Source organism: Ailuropoda melanoleuca, chromosome 13 (assembly GCF_002007445.2).
Source record: "Ailuropoda melanoleuca isolate Jingjing chromosome 13, ASM200744v2, whole genome shotgun sequence".
Lineage (NCBI taxonomy): Eukaryota > Metazoa > Chordata > Mammalia > Carnivora > Ursidae > Ailuropoda > Ailuropoda melanoleuca.
The window spans coordinates 68,353,108-68,375,773 of record NC_048230.1 but is presented as its reverse complement, the minus strand read 5'-3'; the positions used below and the strand labels follow the sequence as shown (position 1 = coordinate 68,375,773).

The window sequence follows — 22,666 nt, the reverse complement described above, 5'->3', positions numbered from 1 at the left end:
GACAGGAAACACAGGAAGAACAGGTTCACGGAGCTATTTATCCCATCTCCTGAGTGAGATTTACTTAGGAGAACCATGAGCAACACCTGAAAGGAAAGTGTGCAAAATGGCTTTAGCTGTGCCCAATGCACACAGCTCTAAGCAGGACTAGAACTATGGTACAAAAGACATCAAAGGGAACAGGGCACCCAGAGGGACTGGAGGCAAAAAAAAAAGAAAAAGTGATAGGGTCGAGAGATAAACAGTTCTGAGACAATGAGCTGAAGTGGGAGTACTGAGTATGAAGAGTACTTAAGGGTACCCTAGAAAGACAGGACAGTGTCAACGCACCAAGGCAGTCAGGGCTTTGAAAACAGAATTAGGTCACTGTCTGTCTTCTACACAAATTACCTGAGGTAAACTGAAGATAACAAAGAGGATCAAATTCACTTACTGATTTACTCAGTCAAGAAACATTTACTGACTGTCTACTAAGTATAAAGCTCCACTTCAGATACCAGAGGAATACAAAGACAAACAAATATAAATTAGACCTCAGGAAACTCACAACCTACAAGTGAAGGTAAAAACGGCCATGAGAAAGATAAGCCATTATGTGCATAGATAGGAGTTTCATGCTGTTTAATTTCAATTTCAGAAAGGCTTGTAACTTCTCTTTCAGGGACAATCCCTGAAATGAAGTGAGTCCAGCATGCTGCCCAGCAGGACAGGCAAACTGAGCCATCAGCCTGGCATTCTGGCTGTATGCTCCCAGGCAGCAGAGAAGTCACAACACTGCCTAAAGCACAGAATCCATGCACCCTTGCTACCTCTTGAGACCTGGGGTCATGAAACTTGTGCAGAGAAAGTATTGCCTCTACTAAAGATACATCTCAGTTGGACCCTGCTAAAGTTCACGAGCCAATCCCAAAATGAAATTGCTCTGCCTTCTAAGAATTTAGCCTTCTCTCACCTAATAAACAAATACCCACTCCAACAGCTTAGGACATTTAAAAACGTTCAAAAGAACAACTAATATCTGGGAATAAATATGTCTTATTTTAAAGGCCTCAAGCCCAAGGAATTGCTCTGTATTCATACTCCACCATTAGTTTCATTGGCCACAAATCTATGCCCTTAAAGTGGTCCTTGCCTTTTAAAACAATACCTGCGGATGGCAGTGAGTGTTAATTCTGACCTAGAGGTGCAAAGTACAGCAAAATTTTTACCTCATGGTAAAACAGAGGAGTTTGAAGATTTCTGTAGGGAGATAGGGAGGAGAAGGGAATGGAATTAGAGAGGCCTGGAAGAAAATTTCCAGAAAACCTAAAGTATGTATAATTCTTAATTTTACCACCTTTTATTTTGTTAGTTCAGAAATATAAAAGGCTTCATGTATAAGTTGTTGGGCTTTTTTTTAGTCAAATCCATTAGAAGATGGGAAAGCATGGAAAAAGAAAAAGAAAAACGTGAGGGTAAAGGAAACAATTTCTCATTTCTTTTTCTTACAGTATTTAAGACTAACAGAGCAAACAAATATGCTCAGATGAAAAGAGATACCTCTCCACCCAACTTTTTCTAATACATATAGTGGGCTTCCCGAATGGTGTTCCGTTGTCATTTATTTACTGGAAATGCATTCAGCCAAGGGGCAATGATAAGCAGTTTGGAAACTACAAAGAGGGATACAGGGGATCCAGCCCCCCAGGGAATTCATGGGAAGCCAATCAATACTCACCAATAACAATGATACAAAAGAGAAACGGTTAAGAGCCAAAAGAAGGGTACATATAAATTACTAAGGTACTTCCATCTAGGGGCAACTGGGACTGCCTTCCAGTATGGGGTAGAGGGATGTAAAGGAATTGGGGCTGTGGTGTTCGGGCAACACAGTGTATGTACCGCACGGGGAAAGACACAAGACAGGAAGAGCAAGGCATTCAGCTTGGCTGGAGGTGAAGAGTATGTGAAGCAAGCCTGGAATGTGATGTTCATTGAGTGCTTACTATGTGCCAGGCACATGTGCTAGAAGTTTTCACATATTTACAGTTCAAGAAGAGCTAGAGGAAATGAGTTTGGAAAGGTAGTCTGGAGTGTGATCACAGAGGACCTTGCAAAGCAAAATGTTGGTTCTAAGAAGAAAAGTAGAAATTCACAAAGGAGTCCAGTTTAGCCCACAGCTCCTCCACCTCTTTCTAGGCCCTCTGCACCCTCCTGTGAGGCAGCTCTGCTAGAGAGGACAGGAGACCTTGAGATGACAGGAGGCTCATCCTCATTCTGAAATGGTGCTAGCAAGAAATCACTGGAAGTCCTGATGAGACAACTGGCATTCCAGGGCCCACTGATAAGGATAAACGTGGAATTTCTTAATATTCCTTCCCATCTAGTCTCCAAGGCTTGGAAAGCTTAAACCTGCTCATTGTGAGCCACAAGGTGGAGATGTCTGGCAGGGCAGAACTGAGAGGAAGTCGTTTAGCCAGCCTAAGGTTACCATTAACACTTTGAGCCACTGCCTTGAGCTAATTTTTATGTTTGTTTTTTAAGTTTGGTTGAAATGTCACAAATGGAAAAATTAACTAAAGCGCCCGGGTTAGCCACAAGACTGGACACACCTGGCTGCAAACCCAGCAAAAGAAACTTACTTCATTAGTAGGAGAGGCAGAAAGTGAAATTTACATCTGAAATGTGCCTGCACCAGGAGAAAGTGCTGAGGCCAAAGGCGCTGTCTGTTTTTACAGCTGTGTCAAGTCTTAGTTCTCTACTCTTACCAACACTCAGGAGTGAGGCAAGGGCCCAAGGAAAAATGGTCTCCAACCTCTTCAGCTGCAACTCAGCTCACAAAGGTTTTTAAGAACCAGTTAATGAAATAAAACAAGACCAGATGAGGTGATATAATGAACTTTATTTCCACAGCTAATTTATATGTTTAAATCCCAAATAATGTTTTTTTTAAAGTTAGAACGCTCTAAATTATTGATGTGATTTTTGTAACCTCAAATTTAACACTTGCATTTTATACCAGCTTCACTAATGATATATGAGTCTGCCTTGTTTTCCACAATAGTTGGGCTCCTAAAAAGCTGATAAAAAGCAAAAATTTTTTAATAAAAATTTCCCCACCAAATGAGATTGCAGTTCTAATTTCAAAGGAGTTCTTGATTCAAATTTCTGATTCATCATTAATTCACAAGTGGTTCCACTCAAAGTAACAGACTCTAAGAATTATTTGGCATGAAAAAGATCACTACATTGATCAGTCTTATAAATTCTACTTTTTATATAAGTTTTCTTAAAGATGTACACCTGGGATGCCAAATTACAGAGACAGATTTACAAATTACCACCTTCAAATCAGATTTTTCGAGGCACCCCAACAACTCAACATTTTTTTAAAGAAACTGAAGCACAGAGGAGGAGAGACTTGGCAGCCAGGGTTAGAACCAGGCCAGACTGGCTCCCTACTACTTTCTCCAGCCTCATGTCCTTACCTTTCCCATTTCTTTAAGTTGTACACACAAAGAAGAATGAGAACCCCTCTATACACACAATCACACCTGTAACAGAAGTGGTTAAAATATAATTTTCTTGCCTATATAAGGGTTACCATGAGTTTGGAATGGGGGTGTGGAGGGACCAAGTCAATAACAATAGAAAAGCAGTAATAGTAATTCCCCAACTCTTCCAAACGTCTGTTATTTTTAAATCACCATCTTTTATCTATAGTCTTTGTAAATAAACTGGGGCTTGGCATTTCTCTCCATGCTGGTGAATTTACAAGTCTGTACTTGGGGAGTATTATGGATCATCTAAAACCTTGTTACTCAAAGTGTGGTTGCCCCATCCTCACCCTGCTCCACCTGTAGCACTGGCTTCCCCTGAAGCTTCCAAGAAATGTAGACTCTTTTGGCTCCACCCCAACCTACTGAATCAGAATCTCTATTTGAACAAGATCCCCAGGTGGACTACAGGCACATTAAAGTGTGAGAAACACCGATCTAACACACTTCTCTATAGAACATCATATCTAAAAAAATTCAGAAAGAAAAATGGTTGGATAAAAAGAAGGGGAAAAAAAGGAAAGGAAAAACTAATTCCCACAGGACTGCACTGATGTACACATGGACTAGAAACGAATATGATAGGTGGGCTTTAAAACAATTTCAGAGGCTGAAATTCAATTTATTCATTCATTCGACAAGTATTTATTCATCCAGTGCTTACTACGTAAGCAAAAAATGTGTGGTTAAGACAGGTCTCCTGCCTTTATAAAGCATGCAGTCAAGTGGAAGTAACATTAGAAAGTAACACAGAAGATTCAAAGTGCTGGAGATTGTGATGGAGATATCTGTGGGTATCTTCCAAGGGAAGTTCATGGTTGGGCGTGGGGGTAATAACTAAAAGGTTTCTGTAGTTCGAGATCAAGAGTCAGTCACCTGAGGCTCATTTAGCCAGTGGCCCACATGGCTCTAGCCATCCAACGTCCAGGCTAGTGTAGTCAATAGTGATAAGAAAAAACAGGCTAACTAATTAGAAAAGCTACTGTGTCACGGCATGACAGTCAGCCAAGGCTTTGGCTGGCCAGGGGAGTGTCACTGGTTATCATGAAGTGATTTGGTACTAGCAGCACCACTCTATATCCACTGGGTGCTGCCACAGAGTTAGACAGTAAGTACCTGAGGGCATGTGGAACACTCAGCTGCTCAAACAGCTTCAAGGCTGCTGATCCACTCTGGGTAGCAAAGACAGCAGAAAGGCCTGACAGTGAAAAAAATGAACACGGAACCAAAGAACACACTTACAAAGACAGTCAGCACTCACTGACTCCAAAACAAATGACGATGACCCTGATAGCCAAAACTCTGACATATGCTATCCTCTTCTTACAATGAACAGAAATGCCAATGGTCTACTGTCCCAGAGAAAGGCATGTAAATGTCACTGAAGACATCTTAAGACGAACCCATGTCCACTGTGCTTCCTATATATGCAGTTCCTCAAAGACATGAGAATTTGGAAATACCCTCTCGGTAGGAAACCATCGTCTCCATGATTTAGCCTCAAAGACCACAATTGTACACATAGAGTAAGCACATGATGCCATTAGACAATGACATAGGAGTATGTGAAAATAATTACAATAAATACAACATGGGTGACAACCTCCCATTTAACTCCCATGTAGCACAGAAAAATCTCCAAGACATATTGTTGAGTGAAAAAAATTAAGTACATACTAATTGCATATTAGTACACAAAGGATGATATCATGTATAATCAAATATACATACTCAAAACCAATATTATATATTTTCTATAGATAACATAGAAGAAAGCCTTAAAAGACATACACCAAAGTAGAAACAGTGATTACCTCCTGAAAGGAGGTAATTGGCCAGGAATGAGATTAATGATTGAAGGGATTTCAGTCTTAGTTAAAACACTTTGAATTTTAGGGGCGCCTGGGTGGCATAGTCGTTAAGCGTCTGCCTTGGGCTCAGGGCATGATCCCGGCGTTATGGGATCGAGCCCCACACATCAGGCTCCTCTGCTATGAGCCTGCTTCTTCCTCTCCCACTCCCCCTGCTTGTGTTCCCTCTCTCGCTGGCTGTCTCTGTCAAATAAATAAATAAAATCTTAAAAAAAAAATCCTTTGAATTTTAAAAACAATCATAAAGTAAAAACTAATATAGGGACACTTAGCTGGCTGTCATTGGAGCAACTCTTGACCTCAGCGTCCTGAGTTTGAGCCCCACATTGGGTGTAGAGATTACTTTAAAAAAGAAATCTTTAAAAAAAAAAGAAACCATATCCAATATATATTAAGTTAAAAAGCCAAGATGCAAAACTGTGTATGGTTAAGCCCATCTGTGTTATGTTAAAGAATACATATTTACAATTTGCATTTATATAGGAAACAACTAGAAGGATACACATCAACTCTTAAAATGGTTACTTTTGGGGGGTTGGAATGGGGAAAGGACATTTGTCTTTACATTAAATGCTTTTTACTGTTTGATTTTTATTCTATGAACATGTATGACTTTTACAATACATATATAAACTCTGTTTACTCCTCAGTCCATAGGAAGAACATTGTAATGAAAAAAAACCAAATTAACCCATTTTGTGACCCCATCTGATGGTTCTGCATTAGATGATCCTAAGCTGGGAGCCAATGAAATGGGAAAAAAACCAGGATTACAATCTACTAAAATACGGTCTAGACCCAAAAACACATAATACACCCAAAGGAAGAGATTACTATTTATATAAACAACTGTATTCTAATGTTTTGGTTTCATTTTTCTATTACCATTACATTATATACATATATACATACACACACACAAACTATATCCCCCTTTCTCAGGTTAATTATTAAATGTACTAATGTACATTTTCAGTAGATACCCTGCCAAATTATTCTAGGTTGTTAGTGATCAAGGAGCTTGTTTTTCAGTTCCTAAGGACAGTGCAGGCCTGATGCCAGGGTATTTCCATCAGAACAAATTTAGAGGAGGACTGGTTCAAACACTGAATTGGTGTCAAAGGCATAGCGTCCTAAAGCTCAATTATTACTTGATTTCCTCCATTCAACAAATCCATCCCTCTTACCACCTTTTTTGGGCTTAATAATTCCATTTCTATACACAGGATGTCCTCGCATTGACAAATCATAATAATATGTGCAAACACATAAAGTCTCCACAGCATGTCAGTCTCCACAGAGGCAGAAGCAACTCTAGCTGAACTGTCACCTGACATTAGGCAGCATTACACAGAAATCTAGACGCAAAGCCATTCTAGAACACATTAAATGTCAACTCAAGTCAGGCAATCCCTCACTGGAGTCTTCCAGGACCAGAATCTGACAGCATCTCACTTACCCCCATGACTCTGCCACGCTGCTCAACATCCTCCCACATAAAATGAACTATGACCCGACACATGTACTTTCCACTCCGGCCTTCCTGCTTCATTCGGACTAGACACATCCTAGGTGGGAAGAAGACATAAAGAGTAACTGGTTGTTTGCATTTTTTATATCACACATTTATACTGAAGGTCAGCTCCTCTGAGTAATTTCGGCAAAGAACACAGAATAAAAAAACTTGAAGTGATCTTATTTTAAAAAACCAACTCTCATTGAGGTATAACATAAATACTATAAAGTGTACAAATCTTAAGTGTATAGCTTGATGAATTACATATTATGTATACCCATGTAAGCAGCACCCAGATCAAGATAAAGATTATTTAGAGCACCTCACAAGGTGCTCTCATACATGCAAGGGATCCACATTTGGTTGTTAGAAGATAAGCAAGTAAAATTCTTTCATTTTACCTAATGGAAACAGGAGTCCTACACAAGGAAAGTGGCGCAACACCACCGAGTAGTCTGTAAAGATGGGCACAGCGCTGTGTTGTCCAACACAGAAGCTACTAGCTACATGTGGCTACTGAACACTTAAGTTTAAGATTTCAAAGATTTAGTTCAACAAAAAGAATGCAAATACCTCAAATTCTTTATACTGCTTACATGCTGAAATGTTATTTCAGATATATGGAGTTAAATAAAACCAATTATTAGAATAAATTTCAGTATTTTCTTTTTACTTTTTTAAATGGAGCTGCTAGAAACTTTTAAATTCAGTATGTGATTCGTGTTGTTTGTTGGACAGTACCTATCTAGAACACAGATCACAGAAGGTATGATTTCACCTATGTAATTATCGAATCGTTTCCCCCATCAGAATGTAAGTTCCACTGAAGGCAAAGATCAAGTCTGGGCTGGTTCTTTTTAACCACTGTATATCCAGGGCTTAAATACAGTAGGCACTTAATATTTATTTGCTAAATAAATAAGTGAATAAAACATCTCAGGGCTAGTTTAGGGCTTCTTCTCCTATACCACATTGCCTCTAATCAGTCCATAAGGGTCTCTGCTTAAGAACTTCCATAAGGATTTAAGAATTGTATTATATTTTATTAATTAGTAAATATATATTACATTTAACTATATATAAGAATATAAACAGGGTTATCAACTTTCCAAACTAGTTCCTTATCTCACTCTTAATGAGCATCCTTATTTCTATTATCTCTCATTTAATAGTTTTTAAGCAGCTACAATAGGACCATTCAACAAAAGACATTTCCTGCTATAATTATGGAATATTGGATCTAAACTGACAATTCTGTCTCCATACACAATTAATCCTGCCCATTAAACTCTACTAGCAATAGTATGGTACAATGGAATGATTCCAGCCTGGCCTGCCTCAACATCTCTGTTAACGACTAAGATGGAGAAAAGAAAACATACTTATCAAATCTGCAGATGACAAGAAGCTGGGCAAGAAGACAAATATGCTGGATGACCAAACCATGAGCCAAAAATACTTCAAAAGACTGTTTCAATGGGCTGAATCTAACAGAATGAATTTGAACAGGGGTAAACCTAAGGTCCTGCACTTGGGTCTTCAACTGTAGTGGTACAGGATAGGTGAGTCATGCCTATCTATGTGTGAAAAAGCCTTACAAGGCTTAAGTTGACAATTAACTTCAAAGGAAGTCAAGGTGATGATGAGGTCGCCCCCCAAATTAATGTGATTTTAGATACAGTAATGGAAATATAATATCTTCAATGTGCAGAGGAAATTTTTGTTCCATTCAGCACAGGTCAGACTCTATTTGGAATACTGTCCATAGTTTTGAACATTATATTTTAGAGACAAAAGGAAGAGACAAAAGATCAGAAGATATACAGCCTGGAGAAAAATGGGAGAGTCGCCTTAAATATTGTAGACAAGTTATTAGATTATTTGTCAAAGGGTTAGAATCAAAACCAATGGATGAGCCGCAGAGGGAGAAAGAATTCCTGAACACTGAACACTGAAAGTAGTAACATTCTACCAGGAGAGTTTCTCAAAATTCAAATAATGTAATGAATAAGCCCAAGACGTAGAGTATTTGCCTTCTTCTGAAGGGTGAATAAATGCTTTGTGAGAACTCAGCTATTTGACAGCTTGACTACATGATCTTCAACATCCTTTCCAACCATGAGATTTACTGATGCTGTATTTTTTTTTTTAAAGATTTTATTTATTTATTTGACAGAGATAGAGACAGCCAGCGAGAGAGGGAACACAAGCAGGGGGAGTGGGAGAGGAAGAAGCAGGCTCACAGCAGAGGAGCCTGATGTGGGGGCTCGATCCCATAACGCCGGGATCACGCCCTGAGCCGAAGGCAGACGCTTAACCGCTGTGCCACCCAGGCGCCCCTGATGCTGTATTTTAAATCTGTAACCTCTGAAACCAGTTAGTGCCTAAGAAATAACACTTTGTAACAATGAAAACAGGTCATGGAAAAAGATCTGACTACTTCATATGACACAGGTTATATTCCAAAGCAGAAACAAACTGGGGAAAGTTCAACAGTCCTTCTTCATAAGATTTTTCTTAAAGTTTTAATCAAGTCACTCATGTCAGACTCTCACCTGAAAGACACTGTGAGTTTTGATGCTTACATGTCATCAGAGGCCAATTCATCAACAGCAATAGTGAGGTAATGGAATTCTTCATTTATTTGAGAATTCTGTAGTTTGTTAATACACCTGCTCTCGTTTAAAAGGCACAGATTTTCTCAGACCATAAAGTATGCATTATGCTATGCTCACCTCAGGTGTAGCTACTATCTGTCATCATACAACCCTATTACAATAGCATTGACTATATTCCCTATGATATACCTTTTATCTCCATGACTTATTCATTCCATAAACTGGAAGCCTGTATCTCCCACCCTGCTTCACCCATTTTGCCCATCCCTCACTCCCTCCTTTCTGGCAACCATCAGTTTGTTCTGTATATTTATGAGTCTCTTTCTGTTTTTTGTTTATTCATTTGTTTGTTTGTTTTAGATTCCATACATAAGTGAAATCATATGGTATTTGTCTTTCTCTGACTTAATTTAGCATCATACCCTCTATGTCCATTCTTGTCAAAAATGACAAGATCTCATCCTTTTTATGGCTGAGTAATATTCCTCTGGGTGTGTGTGTATCTTCTTTATCCATTCACCTATTGATGGACACTTCAGTTGCTTTTAAATCTTGGCTACAGTAGATAATACTGCAATAAACACAGAGGTGCATATATCTTTTCAAATTCATGTTTTTATTTTTGGGGTAAATACCCAATAGTAGAATTATTGGACCATATGGTATTTCTATTTTTAATTTTTTGAGGAAACTCCATACTGTTTTCCACAGTGATCCAATTTACATTCCCACCAACAGTGCATGAGGGTTCCTTTTTCTCCACATCCTCAGCAACACTTGTTATTTCTTGTCTTTTTTATTCTAACCATTCTCACAGATGTAAAGTGATCTCTCACTGTAGTTTTGATTTGTGTTGCCCTAATGATTACTGATATTGAGCAACTCTCCATGTATCTGTTGGCCATCTGTGTCTTCTTTGGAAAAACGTCTATTCAGGTCCTCTGCCCATTTTTTAATTTGATTATTTATTTTGGGGTGTGTTGGATCACATAAATTCTTTGTATATTTTGGATATTAACCCCTTATCAGATATATCACTTGTGAATATCTTCTCCCATTCAGTAGATTGCCCTTTCATTTTGTTGATGGTTTCCTTCACTACACAAAAGCTTTTTCTTTTGGTGTAGTCCAGGTGTTCCTACCGTCTACACTTTATAACTGAGGCAATTGAGTCTTAGAGAAGTAACTTGCCCAGAGCTACAAACTTAGTCAAAGGTGAGATCTGAACCATGATAATCTGATCCCAGAGTAGTACTGTTTCTCTGCCTCCTTTAATGACTAGTACGAATCTTACAGAATCCATTTACTCTATTTTCCACTTAATCCTCACAAGGCTAATAACAGTTTTGAATCCAGCATCACATTAGAAAGAGTATATCAGAAGGGGAAAGGCTGGCTAACTTGAGACAAACATACCTACAACAACCAAAAGTAACTGCTGGCAGCCTAACAGGAAAGAAAGAAACTAAAAATATATTGAAAATAAACACACAAAAAATAGCACAGCAACTGAGGTTCAACATGGAGGGTAACATACCCAGCACAGCTCAAAAAAGATAGCCTGGCAAAGTTCAGTTAAGAGTTATCAGGACCAGGACGCCTGGGTGGCTCAGTCGGTTAAGCGTCTGCCTTCGGCTCAGATCATGATCCCTGGGATCCAGCCCCACATCAGGCTCCTTGCTCAGCGGGGAGCCTGCTTCTCCCTCCGCCTGCCGCTCCCCCTGCTCATACTCTCTCTCTCTCTCTCTCTGACAAAAAACTTGGGGGAAAAAAAAGAGCTATCAGGACCTCCTGAATCATCCAGAAAAGGTTAAAATACATTGGCAGGTGAAAAGAAAATGAGTGAAACAAGTCCAAAATGGTAAACAAAAAAAGATCTGATGATCCTGGTATCCACTATAAAACAAAGCCAACACTTGTCACACACAAGCTCTCACTGCACAACAATGTTTGAGTCACTAAGTAAACTATATTCCACACTAGGTTTTTTTTAAATTTAATAATAATTTTTTATTATATTATGTTAGTCACCATACAGTACATCCCTATTTTTTGATGTAAAATTCCATGATTCATTACTTGCATATAACACCCAGTGCACCATGCAATATGTGACCTCCTTAATACCCATCACCAGCCTATCCCAACCCCCCCCCAAAGCCCTCAGTCTGTTTCCCAGAGTCCATAGTCTCTCATGGTTCATTCCCCCTTCTGTTTACCCCTCCTTTCTTCTCCTACCGATCTTCCTACTTCTTACGTTTCATAAATGAGTGAAACCATATGATAACTGTCTTTCTCTGCTTCACTTATTTCACTTAGCATTAAAGAACGGAACAGGATAGCTCTACTTCAATTTACATTATGAATGCATTCCTCATAATAAATATTTAAATTCAGTGTTGAGAAATCAAATTACATTTTGCTATTGATTCAACTTCATAATTTCAGAGCTCTGTTCGGGGTGGGGGGGAAATGGAAGAGGGGAAAGGGAGGATACCTCCCTGCTAAAACATAATAAAAATGCCCTTAAGAATGCAAAGTAAACTTTAAAGAGAGATAATCTTTTGCTCAAACCTAAAACTGCTCTAAAAATAGACTATTTTTAAAAATCTTTTTATACAGAAAGAACCTAGCAATAAAAGTATTCTTGTATTAAATAATTAATCTAATTATTCATTTAACAAGTATACATTAAGCACCTATTCTGAGTATAGACTTAGTCTGTATATAAACTACTCTCTGTTTAGGAGCAATTCCAGTTACCCCTCCCAAGTTTGATGATGTTCTTAAACCCACAATTTATTATTGAGGTTTTAAGCTTCACAGTACTATCCTTGTCTCTCAGTGATTCCAGTGGCTCATAAATAATACTGATCTCCTTTACATATAAGGAAAGCAAATAACCCAGCTAGCAAAGTAAAGAAAAAAACAGGAGTGGTCAAGCCTTAGTCTTGGCTCCCAACTATCACTAAAAGGCAAGCACAGAGGCAGGGAAAAGGGGAAAAAGACTCACTCACCAGGCGTGTCAAAAAACAAAGGACTAATATATAAATTTTACCTTATGGCAAATAATAGTGATTACTGTCATTTATGACATCCTCTAATATCAGCCTTGTCACTTGAAAATGCATTTGCATCCACACCCTCTTTCAATCAACTGTAACTGCTCCCATTCCACAAAAAAAAGACAAAAAAAAACTGACGCTCTGAGGCAAGAAGAGAAGGAAGTAAAGAGGCTTCTTCCTCTAGGCTTATAAAAATGTTTGTGTTTCTCCATCTTAAAAATAAAAAAATGTTTCCTCTCCATCCCACCTTTCTTAATCATTTAGAAATCCTTAAAATGTAGTTCATAATTACTTAAGTAACCTAAGTTGCCCAATGGAAAAGAGCAGAGCTGGAATGAAGCCTGAACTCCCCCTCTTTGCCCTAAGCCACAGTGTCTCCCAGGGCAGTGTCAGTATCAGCTGTTTCCCCCATTCTGTGACAGCACACCTCCAAGAGCCTCTTCCTGCTAGATCAGAAAAGGAGGAAGAGGAAGACAGCAACACTGCCTGCAGAGTTCAAAGGAACAAGAGTCTTAGCCATGCTTTGCTCCTCTCTGCCTAAACCTGGGAGGGAAGAATTCTTGTTATTCTTGACGCTGACCTCCTGCCATGTATTGGCAGCTCTGAGTATCCTGTCCTGGTTGCTCTCCTTGGGCCTTCTGACAATGCCAGTTGTGTTTTGGCCTTGTTTCTCCCTCATGGTGGTTTATAAGCCGCTCCGAGCAGATCTGATTTTGACTTCAGTGAAGACTAGTGGGCATTCAAGGCAGGTCTGTCACTCTGGCTGCTATGAAGGAATCCCAAAGGGGACTTTCACGTAGCTTGTTTCCCTTATTCTGCCACCAGCCAAGGCCAAGGAAAGAGAGCCTACATGCCCACACTCAAGCCTCAGCAGTGTGCTAATGAATGAGTTTATTTATTTGTGAGCTGGCATGCTTACCCTTTCCCGGGGCTGTGTACATGGCTATCTCCACCTGGTTTCCTAAACTCCCACCCCATGAAGCCCAACCTTTATGTGGGGAGTGTGGGAAGTGTGCGGAGTGTGGGGGCCACAGGACAGTGTGGGGGCCACAAGACAGTCTGTGGGCAAACAGACAAGTGGGGTGAGGCACTTCCTGAAGCCATCTCATCTGACAGCGAGCCTCCTCCAAGAACTACACCTGGCCTGTGGCCTGCCTGTCAGATCCACTATAGAGAACAAGCTTCTGGGTAGCAGGTACCAGAGCTTTTAGGTTATGCAATGTTGATAAAATGATGCTGCATAGGCCTTCGGTTTGGGCAAAAAGCTACATGTGTGAGTGTTTGAACAGAGTGACTGGCTCGGGGAGGGAGAGTAAGGATGTGCACATGGCCAGGGCTCACCATATATAGCAGGTCTGGGGCTGCTGGAATCCAGAGTGAGCTTGTAAGCCCTACAGCTATATCAAAACTGCCGTGGTGGTTTTAAAGAGCCCGCTTGCAAAGGCTGGAGCGTCTGCCAGGGCAGTGCTCTGGCTGGACTGAGACTGGGACCGGTCTGCTTTCCAATCCCTTCCCACCTGCACAGTTTCCTTCCTTCTCTTCTTTCCCAGAAGCTTCTTCCCCCAGACTTATAAAAATGTTCCTGTGTTTCTCCCTCTTAAAAGAAAAAATAGAAAGCAAATAACAAAATGCCTCCCCTCTGTCCTGTTTCTCCCTCTAGTGATCATCTTTCCTAATCACTTGGAATGTCTTAAAAAGTAGTTTACAGTTACTTCCTACCCTCCTACTAACTCCTCAAGACCCCATGTGCTTTGGTTCTAGTCCCCAGAGAGCCAATGCAACTGCTTCCTTTGACCATCCCCAGGCAGTCCCTCCTCCCCTGTGCTCCCATAAGATCTGTGTGTCTGCTACACATAGCACTTATCACCCTGTACTGTTTTCAGGTCTACTTGTTGCCTCTTCCAGGACACAGACAGTGAATACCAAGAAACACAGTTTCATACAGTTGATGGTCAGTGCTATGCTGTTTATATTCATGGGAAGAAACCCCCAACCCCCCTGACCACCAGAAGGGGACACTCAAGCAGGAAGCCAAGAATTGCAGAGCAGCAGTTAGCTTTTAGATTTGAGTCTCCGACCCTCCATTACAGATGAAGAGGCCTGTGACAAATTCCTTAAAATAGCCAAAATCATCTCCCCATCTGTAAAATGAGGGGGTTGAACTAGATCTGTGGTTTTTATTTATTTATTTTTTTAAAGATGTATTCATTTTAGAGAAAGAGAGAAAGAGAGAGAGCAGGAGGGGAGGGGCAATGGGAGAGGGAGTGAATGCCAAGCAGACTCCGAGCTAAGCATAGGGCCAGACACAGGGCTCAATCTCATGACCCCTGAGATCACGACCTGAGCTGAAACCTAGTCAGTTGCTTAACAAACTGAGCCACTCAGGCACCCCTAGATCTGTGGTTTTTAAACTGTGGTCTGAGTTTCCACAGAGCTACGTAAGGGCCCCTTACCAGTGGGCACATTATGACAATCTGAAGTGAGCAGGTCATTCCCACTTCCTCAAGTAGCAATTCTTTATCTATTCATACATGGTGACTGAGCATAAAATTTCATTTTTAAAAAGGGCTCAGATGGTAAAAAGATTGAACCACTAGATCCCTATACCTGCAATGCTTTTCATCCACCCTTTGACTTGCTAACTTTTACTTACCATTCAGGTGTTATTTTAAATGTCATCTCTTCAGTAAGCCCTCCCTGAGTGACTGACCCACCCTCCCACCTAAATTATGGACCCCTCCTCCCCCCTTCCATTTCCTCTCATCACGCTATTCCAGCTGCATTTTATTAATGATTTAATGTCTCTCCCCCACATTCTAAGCCCTGTGAGGGCAGGAAACAAATTTACTGCATACAGTAGATTCAATTGGAGAATAAATGCTATAATTTTATGGATTTAATTTTTTTTTTAATTTTTAAATCATCTCTACACCCACTGTAGGCCTTGAACCCACAACCCTGAGATCAAGAGTCACATGCTCCACAGACCAAGCCAGCAGGAGCACCTAAATAATTTATGGATTTACGTTTAAGAATAAGCAGGTACTTTAAATAATAAATACATTAATAAATATTAAATAGTATTAGTATTAATAAGTAATCATTTAATTAGCTACTTTGGTAGTTTTTAATTACCAATGAGGAAAGCAACTTAATACTTTGAGTACTTTGAGTTAGCCAGACCTATACTTTGAATTTCTTCTCCATCATGTACTAACTAGTTCTTTGGGCAAGTTTTCTGACTTCTCTAAGCTGCTGATCCCTCATGTGTAAAATAAAAATAAAGCAGTTGTACAAATGTGTGAGATAATACATGTAAAATAAATAAAAGATATGTAAAAGCCTTAGTGATTATTATATTTATGATACCCTGACTTTAAAATAATTTTTAAAAGTACAAACTGCAGAGGCACCTGGCTGGTTCAGTAGATGAAGCATGCTACTCTTGATCTCAGGGTGTAAGTTCGAGCCCCATACTGTGTGTAGAGGTAACTTAAAAATAAAAAAATAAAAACTGCAATTTACTCCCTGCATTCCATCTCCATCATAGACATATTCTAATTTTATTTATCCCATTCCATTTTCTAAAATTAACTTCTGCATCTAGAAGGTATCACGACTAAAAGAGAAGTCTCTAACAAATCTATTAATGCCAACATAAATTCCAGCCACATGCATAAAACCACCAGAGAAACTGAAGTAGGAGTGCAGCTTTGCCAGTCTCACCCAACCACAAGACAGTGCCAGGACCCTTCCAAATGCTGTAGGAGCCAAGTCCAATCTGGGGCCATCAATTACTTAGTGAACATTTACTGACAAACTAAGAGTAAGACATGCAACTGAGAGAAGAAATATCTCATTTTCATCTTTCCAAAAAGATTATAAAAATAATTGTTGCTCTCAATAAATTCACCATCCACAAAGACTATACAATAAAACATAATAATGTTATGTGATGTGTACTGTGATAGAAGTGTCTAAAATACTAAGAGAACACAGAAGAGGAACTAACTCTTGCCTTCAAAAGGTAGAGAAGCCTTCAAAGAAAAATGATATCTGAGTTGGATATTGAATGAAAAACAGGAGCTTGTCAGGGGGAGAGCAGGGAGAAGGGCTTTCTGAACAGAAGAAAACTTTGTACAGAAGACTTGATATTTCTATTATGTAATATTGTTTTATCTTGCAGAGGAGGGAGTGGTGGTGACAGTGGTACCTAGAATGCACATGAGACTAGCAGATGTGGCATTTTTGGTGGGTTATGAATACCATGCTAAGAAATATACTTTGTCCCGAGAATAATGGAGAATATTAAGGAGTGTGTGTGTGTGTGTGTGTACACTAATCCAATTTATATTGGGAGGACCAACGGCATGTGAAGATGGAAACTGGAGGCCAAACATCAGTTTCCGGCTACTGTTGCTTATGACCCAGTAAAGTCAATTTAATGGGTGACTTCTTAAATTTTTCTTTATAATGAATTCAAATGGAATAGAAAATATCAGAGACTATCTGACATTGTAAGGCCAAATTTTATAATTATAGCATCAGAGACAAGTGTGTTCTGGGTTCCAGAGTAAAATTCATTTGTTACTGTGGGTCACGGTCAAAAAAGTTTGAGACCAGATGAAGGGGTGAGGGAAAAGTCAAGGAGGTCTCCCTGGTTTCGGTATGGATACCTGAATGAATTGCAATGCCATTGCCCAAGACAGGGAAGAGAGGAGGAGGCCTGCCTTCATCAAGTCCATATCTGGATGCAGGAAAGCCCAGACGGCAACCTCTCTCAACAATTTTTCAGCAGCCACAGTCAATACTAATCTTGTTCAGCAAAGACAAAGGACACATAGTCATTGCAGCTGCAAGCTCACGTGAATACACAACCAATAAGGGCCCTCTAGAAATTGGAAATACACAGAGAAACCTGGGAACTAGAAAAAGCAGACAGGATAAAGCAATCTTCAACACCTCTTCCAGGGAAATAAAGGATGTGAGAAATCCTGTCTGTATTCTAAGAGCCGACAGGGAGCCATCACCCTTGGGAACCCAAGCAAGCTTTCTGAAAAGTCCACTGCCAGGTATTCTGTTTATTAGGGTTGGTTTTTTGGGTTTTGTGTTTGTTTGTTTTTTTCCTTAGGGGATGGGGAGGATTCTTTCTACTTTTATAACTGCTTTCTAAGCCTCCCTAGCTCTCCCTCATACTACCACCTACAGGAGGTATTTCAACCCTACACATCTCTGGCAAGTCCACTGAGTCCTGTAATAGTGGATATGGCTATCCCTCAGTTATCCTCCTGGAGCATCAGGCTAAGAGAATAGGGCTGGAAGAACATAGCTTCTCCACAGAGTTGGAGTGGATCCATTACTCCTCCTAATACCCCTATCTCTTAGAAGAGAAAGTTTCCCAAATCTTCTTGGAGGATGACAGCACAACTGGGCCCCATTTATGGCAACCCTTCCTGTTAAATTCCTCCACAAGCCTGCTCTAGACACTTCAGACAAGTGGCTGTCCTCAAATACTCCATGTCCTTGCACATATGTTCTGTGTTTTGCTCCTGATATTCCCTCAACCTAAAATGCCCTTCTTTTCTGACAGAAATTCTACTCACCCTTCATGGTACAGCTCAACATCATGTCTACCACAGAGCCACTCTTTATCCAATACTCTCCCCTACCACCACCACCTAATTTGGATTTAGTCACACCTCCTTATCCTTCCATAGTTTCTGCTTGTGCCCTGGGCACAGCACTTCTTTCACTGTCATCTGTTACGGGCAATTGTACTTTCTGCCTGTTATCTGCAGACTAAGTTTCTGAAGGTGCATGCCATGTCATACCCTTCTCTCTAGAGCCCCCCAGTCCTTAACACATAGTGAGTTCTCAATACGTTTCCCGATTCAAACCGAAAAGCTACCGTTTCATTCCACCAAAGCCTGCAAATCATAAGAACCAAAGAGGAAGGGTGGAGGGGAGACCAAATGTAGATCTGAAGCAAACAGCCTCCCTCCCCCTACTGAACTGGTAGCAGTACTCCCCACTCCTCTGAGAAAGTAAAAGCAACCTCAGCAAGGAAGATGCAGCATGTCTGGAAATGGTGGCTATCTTGAAAAAACTATAAGTAGTTTCAAGGTTCTCTTGGCTACTATAAGTCAGGGATTGACCTTGGGATATGGTTATAAGGGTTATATTATTTTATTTTGCCATCCACTCCCTCTAACACTCTGATACCTCTTGCTATATGGGCAAAAAAGAGTCTTTCATACAAGCTCTGAATATTATCTTAGAGCTCCTCTGGGAACAGCCTAGCCTCCTCTCAACCCTCCCACCTTTCCAATGAGTAATTCTGCAGTGCCACCTCTGCAGTCCTCTCCTCTTGAAAAAGCGGTTTTCCTCTCAGGAGATCCAGCTGCCCTCCCTAAACCTTTTCTTAACCTTCACCGTTCAGACCAAAGGTACTCTGCCTTCTCAGCCACCTGGCTAAAAGATGGTATATGTCAAAGAACAGGCAGAACTAGTAAAGGTTTTGATAATTGTGGCTTCCTCTGTGATCCCATAGGCACTACTCACTCAGATTTATTATAGAACTTAGCCATTCTGATTTATCACTCACTATTTTAAATGTCTTATCTCCCTCGTTAGACTGTGAGCTCCTGAGAACCACTGCTAGTTCTCAGCAAACTGCCCAGGACATAGTGTGCACTCAATGAAGTACCCGCTTAGAAAAAATAACATAAAATAAATTGCTACCTTATGCCCCTTAGCCAATCGCAGTGACTATGTGAGTTCAGAAGGAGAAATATTTCAGAGGTGATCAAAACCAAAAAGTCTTTATATAGCAGTCAGTCCTGTGATGCAAAGCTCAGCTGAAGGCAGTCTCAAACAAGGGTCCTTTTGACAGGGCAACCATTCCCCACGTTCCTCAGATACTCACTATGGTCAAAGTAGTAAACTTAGTTCTCCAGAATTTACTTTCCCAAGATCTGGCAGTTCAATAAATGCATTCCCCAGCCCCCACTTCAACGTCTCTCCTATATCCTTCTGACCTTTAATACTGTGTAACATTAGATGAAAAATTGATTTTTTTTGGCTACTTAATTTGCAGCTGAAGAAAAAATATACTGTTTAAGGTGTTAAATATTTTTACATGCAACAAACCTGGCATGAATCTAACCTGTATGCACATTTTAGAGGTACAGGCGTAAATGTCAGTGCTATAATTTGTTATAGGTTTCTGATGACCAGCAATGAAAATGACCACGGATTCTCACAATTCAAACCACTTTTACGTAAATGTGAACTTTCCTAAAACAGCCAAGGGAGAGAACTTTCCACCCAAGCTCACAGAGTCTCTTAGAGATACTGATAGCATTGTTCACCAGGCTAGGTGTTCTTTGAGAAAAGCCTACAAATATTAGTTTCTTTCTGGGACTATGCTTTGACCTTTAATAAAAATGTGCTTTAAGACACTAGTTATTAAAATGAAAGGAACAGTTTTTAATGCCTGAACAACTGCCATTTCATATAATCAGCCCTGCTGAAGGCCATACCTTACAAGTTAGCAGTGTTTCAAAAAAAAAAAAAAAAAAATTTGGTGACTTCACTTAAATTGCTCACTTACCAGACATGAAGTAGAGTTATAAGAAACCATGAATTGAAAGTATCAGGCATCTGACACCCTAGAAAATAACAATAAAGTATAAATATGTGAGGGTTTAGGGAAGGAATATTGACTGTATTTTAAATATTGGTAGGAATCTATTCAACTCAAATATATGGCAGTTACAGTGCTGATTATGCGACCATAGAGGGCCAGTGGAACCACAGGGCAAGATGATGGGCTGAAAGAGCACTGAATGCAGTCAGACAACCAACCTTCTAGTTCCAGCCCTGGCACCACTTTGCTGCGTGGCCTCGGGCAAATCGCCTTTCTCCTCAGATGCTCAGTTTTTCTCACTTTGTATAATGTAGCCTAGATGATCTGTATGGTTCCTTCCAACTTACATGCTATTTTTGAGACCTTCCTGGTCTCAAATTCATGTGGAAAGCTAGGCAGACACTACTTTGCCTACCCCACTTAAGTACAGGCATTTTTCACTGGAGACCCTCTGAGAAGTCTAAGTTTTTCTAGTTTCTTTTTCCTGTCTTCCTTCTTTAAGGCGACCCAGTATGCTACAAACATGGGTATGCTGAATGATTCACCCAAAATAAATTACCAGGAGAAAGAAATGGGGCTCTAGGGGAGCTACAGTTGAATAAGAAAGCAGATTACATCTAAAGATAGGCATTCATCATCCCTCAGGAATGACAAAACTTTAAGATACTAAAACTCAGGTCAATGCTTAAACACCCACACCTCTCAATTCTCAGATCTCCAGGAAATGCCTCTGGCTAAATGAGGGGTCCCCTGCTGAATGCACCCTCCTTATTACATGACAGAGAGAAAAGCTGGAGCAAAAGGATAAAGAAAAGTGAGTATCAGTGGTCAATTTGGGCCCTTTGAGCAATGACTCAAGAAAAAAGGGATATCTTCTGCCTTGCAGCAAACAACGAAGTATACAAGGTACTAAAGGATAACAAAGGAGAGAAAACACAGAGGAGAACCTCTGTGAAGCACACTAACACTACCAATAATAATAAAGAGCTGTAATTCCTTGAGGGCTTACTTTGTGTGAGACATTGTAATTGATGCTTACAAGCATGAGCTCAATGAATTCTACTAACAGGTTTATAAGGTGGGTATTAACAATACCCTCAATGACAGATGACAAAATGAACTCGTAGAGGGACCATGACAATTGCCCAAGGTCACACAGCTATGAAATGAAACATCTGGGATCAAGTTCAGATCTGTTTGATTTCAGGCACTGTGGTCTTAATCGCTAACTGTTTCTCTAATACTAATACTAGAAACTAAGGTCCACTGCTAGTCATGTCAATAGATTATCTCACTTAACCCTCACTTTAACCCTGAAGGGAGGCATTATAAGACTCATTTTAGAGATGAGGAAACAGGCTCAAAAAGGCTAAGTAACTTGAGGGCAGCCACAATATAACAAGCTAGTGGCTGGGCTGGAGTTTAAGTCCAGGTCTGTCACAAAGTGACACCAAAATACTCTGGTGAGCTTACTGGGAGGTGCCCAGCAGTTGTCAAGTGAACTTCCTCTTGGAACCCAGCAGGAGGGAGGTGAAGGCTGGCCTGGCCAACCATACAGCTATTAAGATACATGCCATCTGAGAGTGGGCCAACCACCCTCCACCTAGAACAAGAATAGCCATGAGAAACTCTCAAGCCCGGATCTGAAGTTGGGTCTTTTTTGGATGCTAGAACAAAACATTAAAAAGAAAAGTTTTCTTGGAAGTCTGTCTTTCAATCTGGAAAATGAAATTTGGCTGCTTCTAAAGGACAATCTGTTCAATTGCTACCTCTACATCAAAGCTTCTCGGCAGCCTCCAGGAGCATTTCCAATTCTCTCAGAGAGGGAATCAATTTTGGGGCTGGAAAGCACAGACAGACAGACAGGCCAGCAGCTGGACCTGGGTCACAATTTTCCATTCTGGGGGTCGGCTCAGGGCTAATGATGGGAAAAGAGCTGGCATATTGACTCCCTGTCCCCAATGGAGTCAGAACAGAAACCCACAGGATAAAGCCCTAAGAAACAAGACCACTGAATGACCATAAGCATCACAAAAACATAGCAGATCTTCAGCTCAATGAACCGTGTTTAAACACTTCAAAGTTAAAATCTGTTACTGCCTTTTGTCAAGATCACACTCTTGCACCAATACACGCTTGGTGCGTTATTTTCTGAGGCTAGATACTTTCTTCCTCAATACCAAGTTGGATAATATTTTTTTTTAAAGATTTTATTTATTTATTCGACAGAGATAAAGACAGTCAGTGAGAGAGGGAACACAAGCAGGGGGAGTGGGAGAGGAAGAAGCAGGCTCCCAGCGGAGGAGCCTGACGTGGGGCTCGATCCCATAACGCCGGGATCACGCCCTGAGCCGAAGGCAGACGCTTAACCGCTGTGCCACCCAGGCGCCCCCAAGTTGGATAATATTAAAC

The 22,666-nt window shown here is 40.4% G+C and overlaps 1 protein-coding gene across 2 annotated transcripts in view; it reads right to left on the bottom strand.

Annotated features, from left to right (window-relative positions):
* The window catches only part of LOC100483670 (ubiquinol-cytochrome-c reductase complex assembly factor 1), a 93,512-nt gene that overhangs the window by 37,758 nt on the left and 33,088 nt on the right, over positions 1–22,666 (bottom strand). For both annotated transcript variants that reach the window (XM_019796602.2, XM_002916405.4), the window contains exons 6-7: positions 20,219–20,276; positions 6,867–6,975 (exon numbers count right to left, since the gene is read on the bottom strand). In XM_019796602.2, the coding sequence (XP_019652161.1) occupies positions 6,867–6,975; positions 20,219–20,276 (167 nt within the window). The remainder of the gene's footprint in view (positions 1–6,866; positions 6,976–20,218; positions 20,277–22,666) is intronic.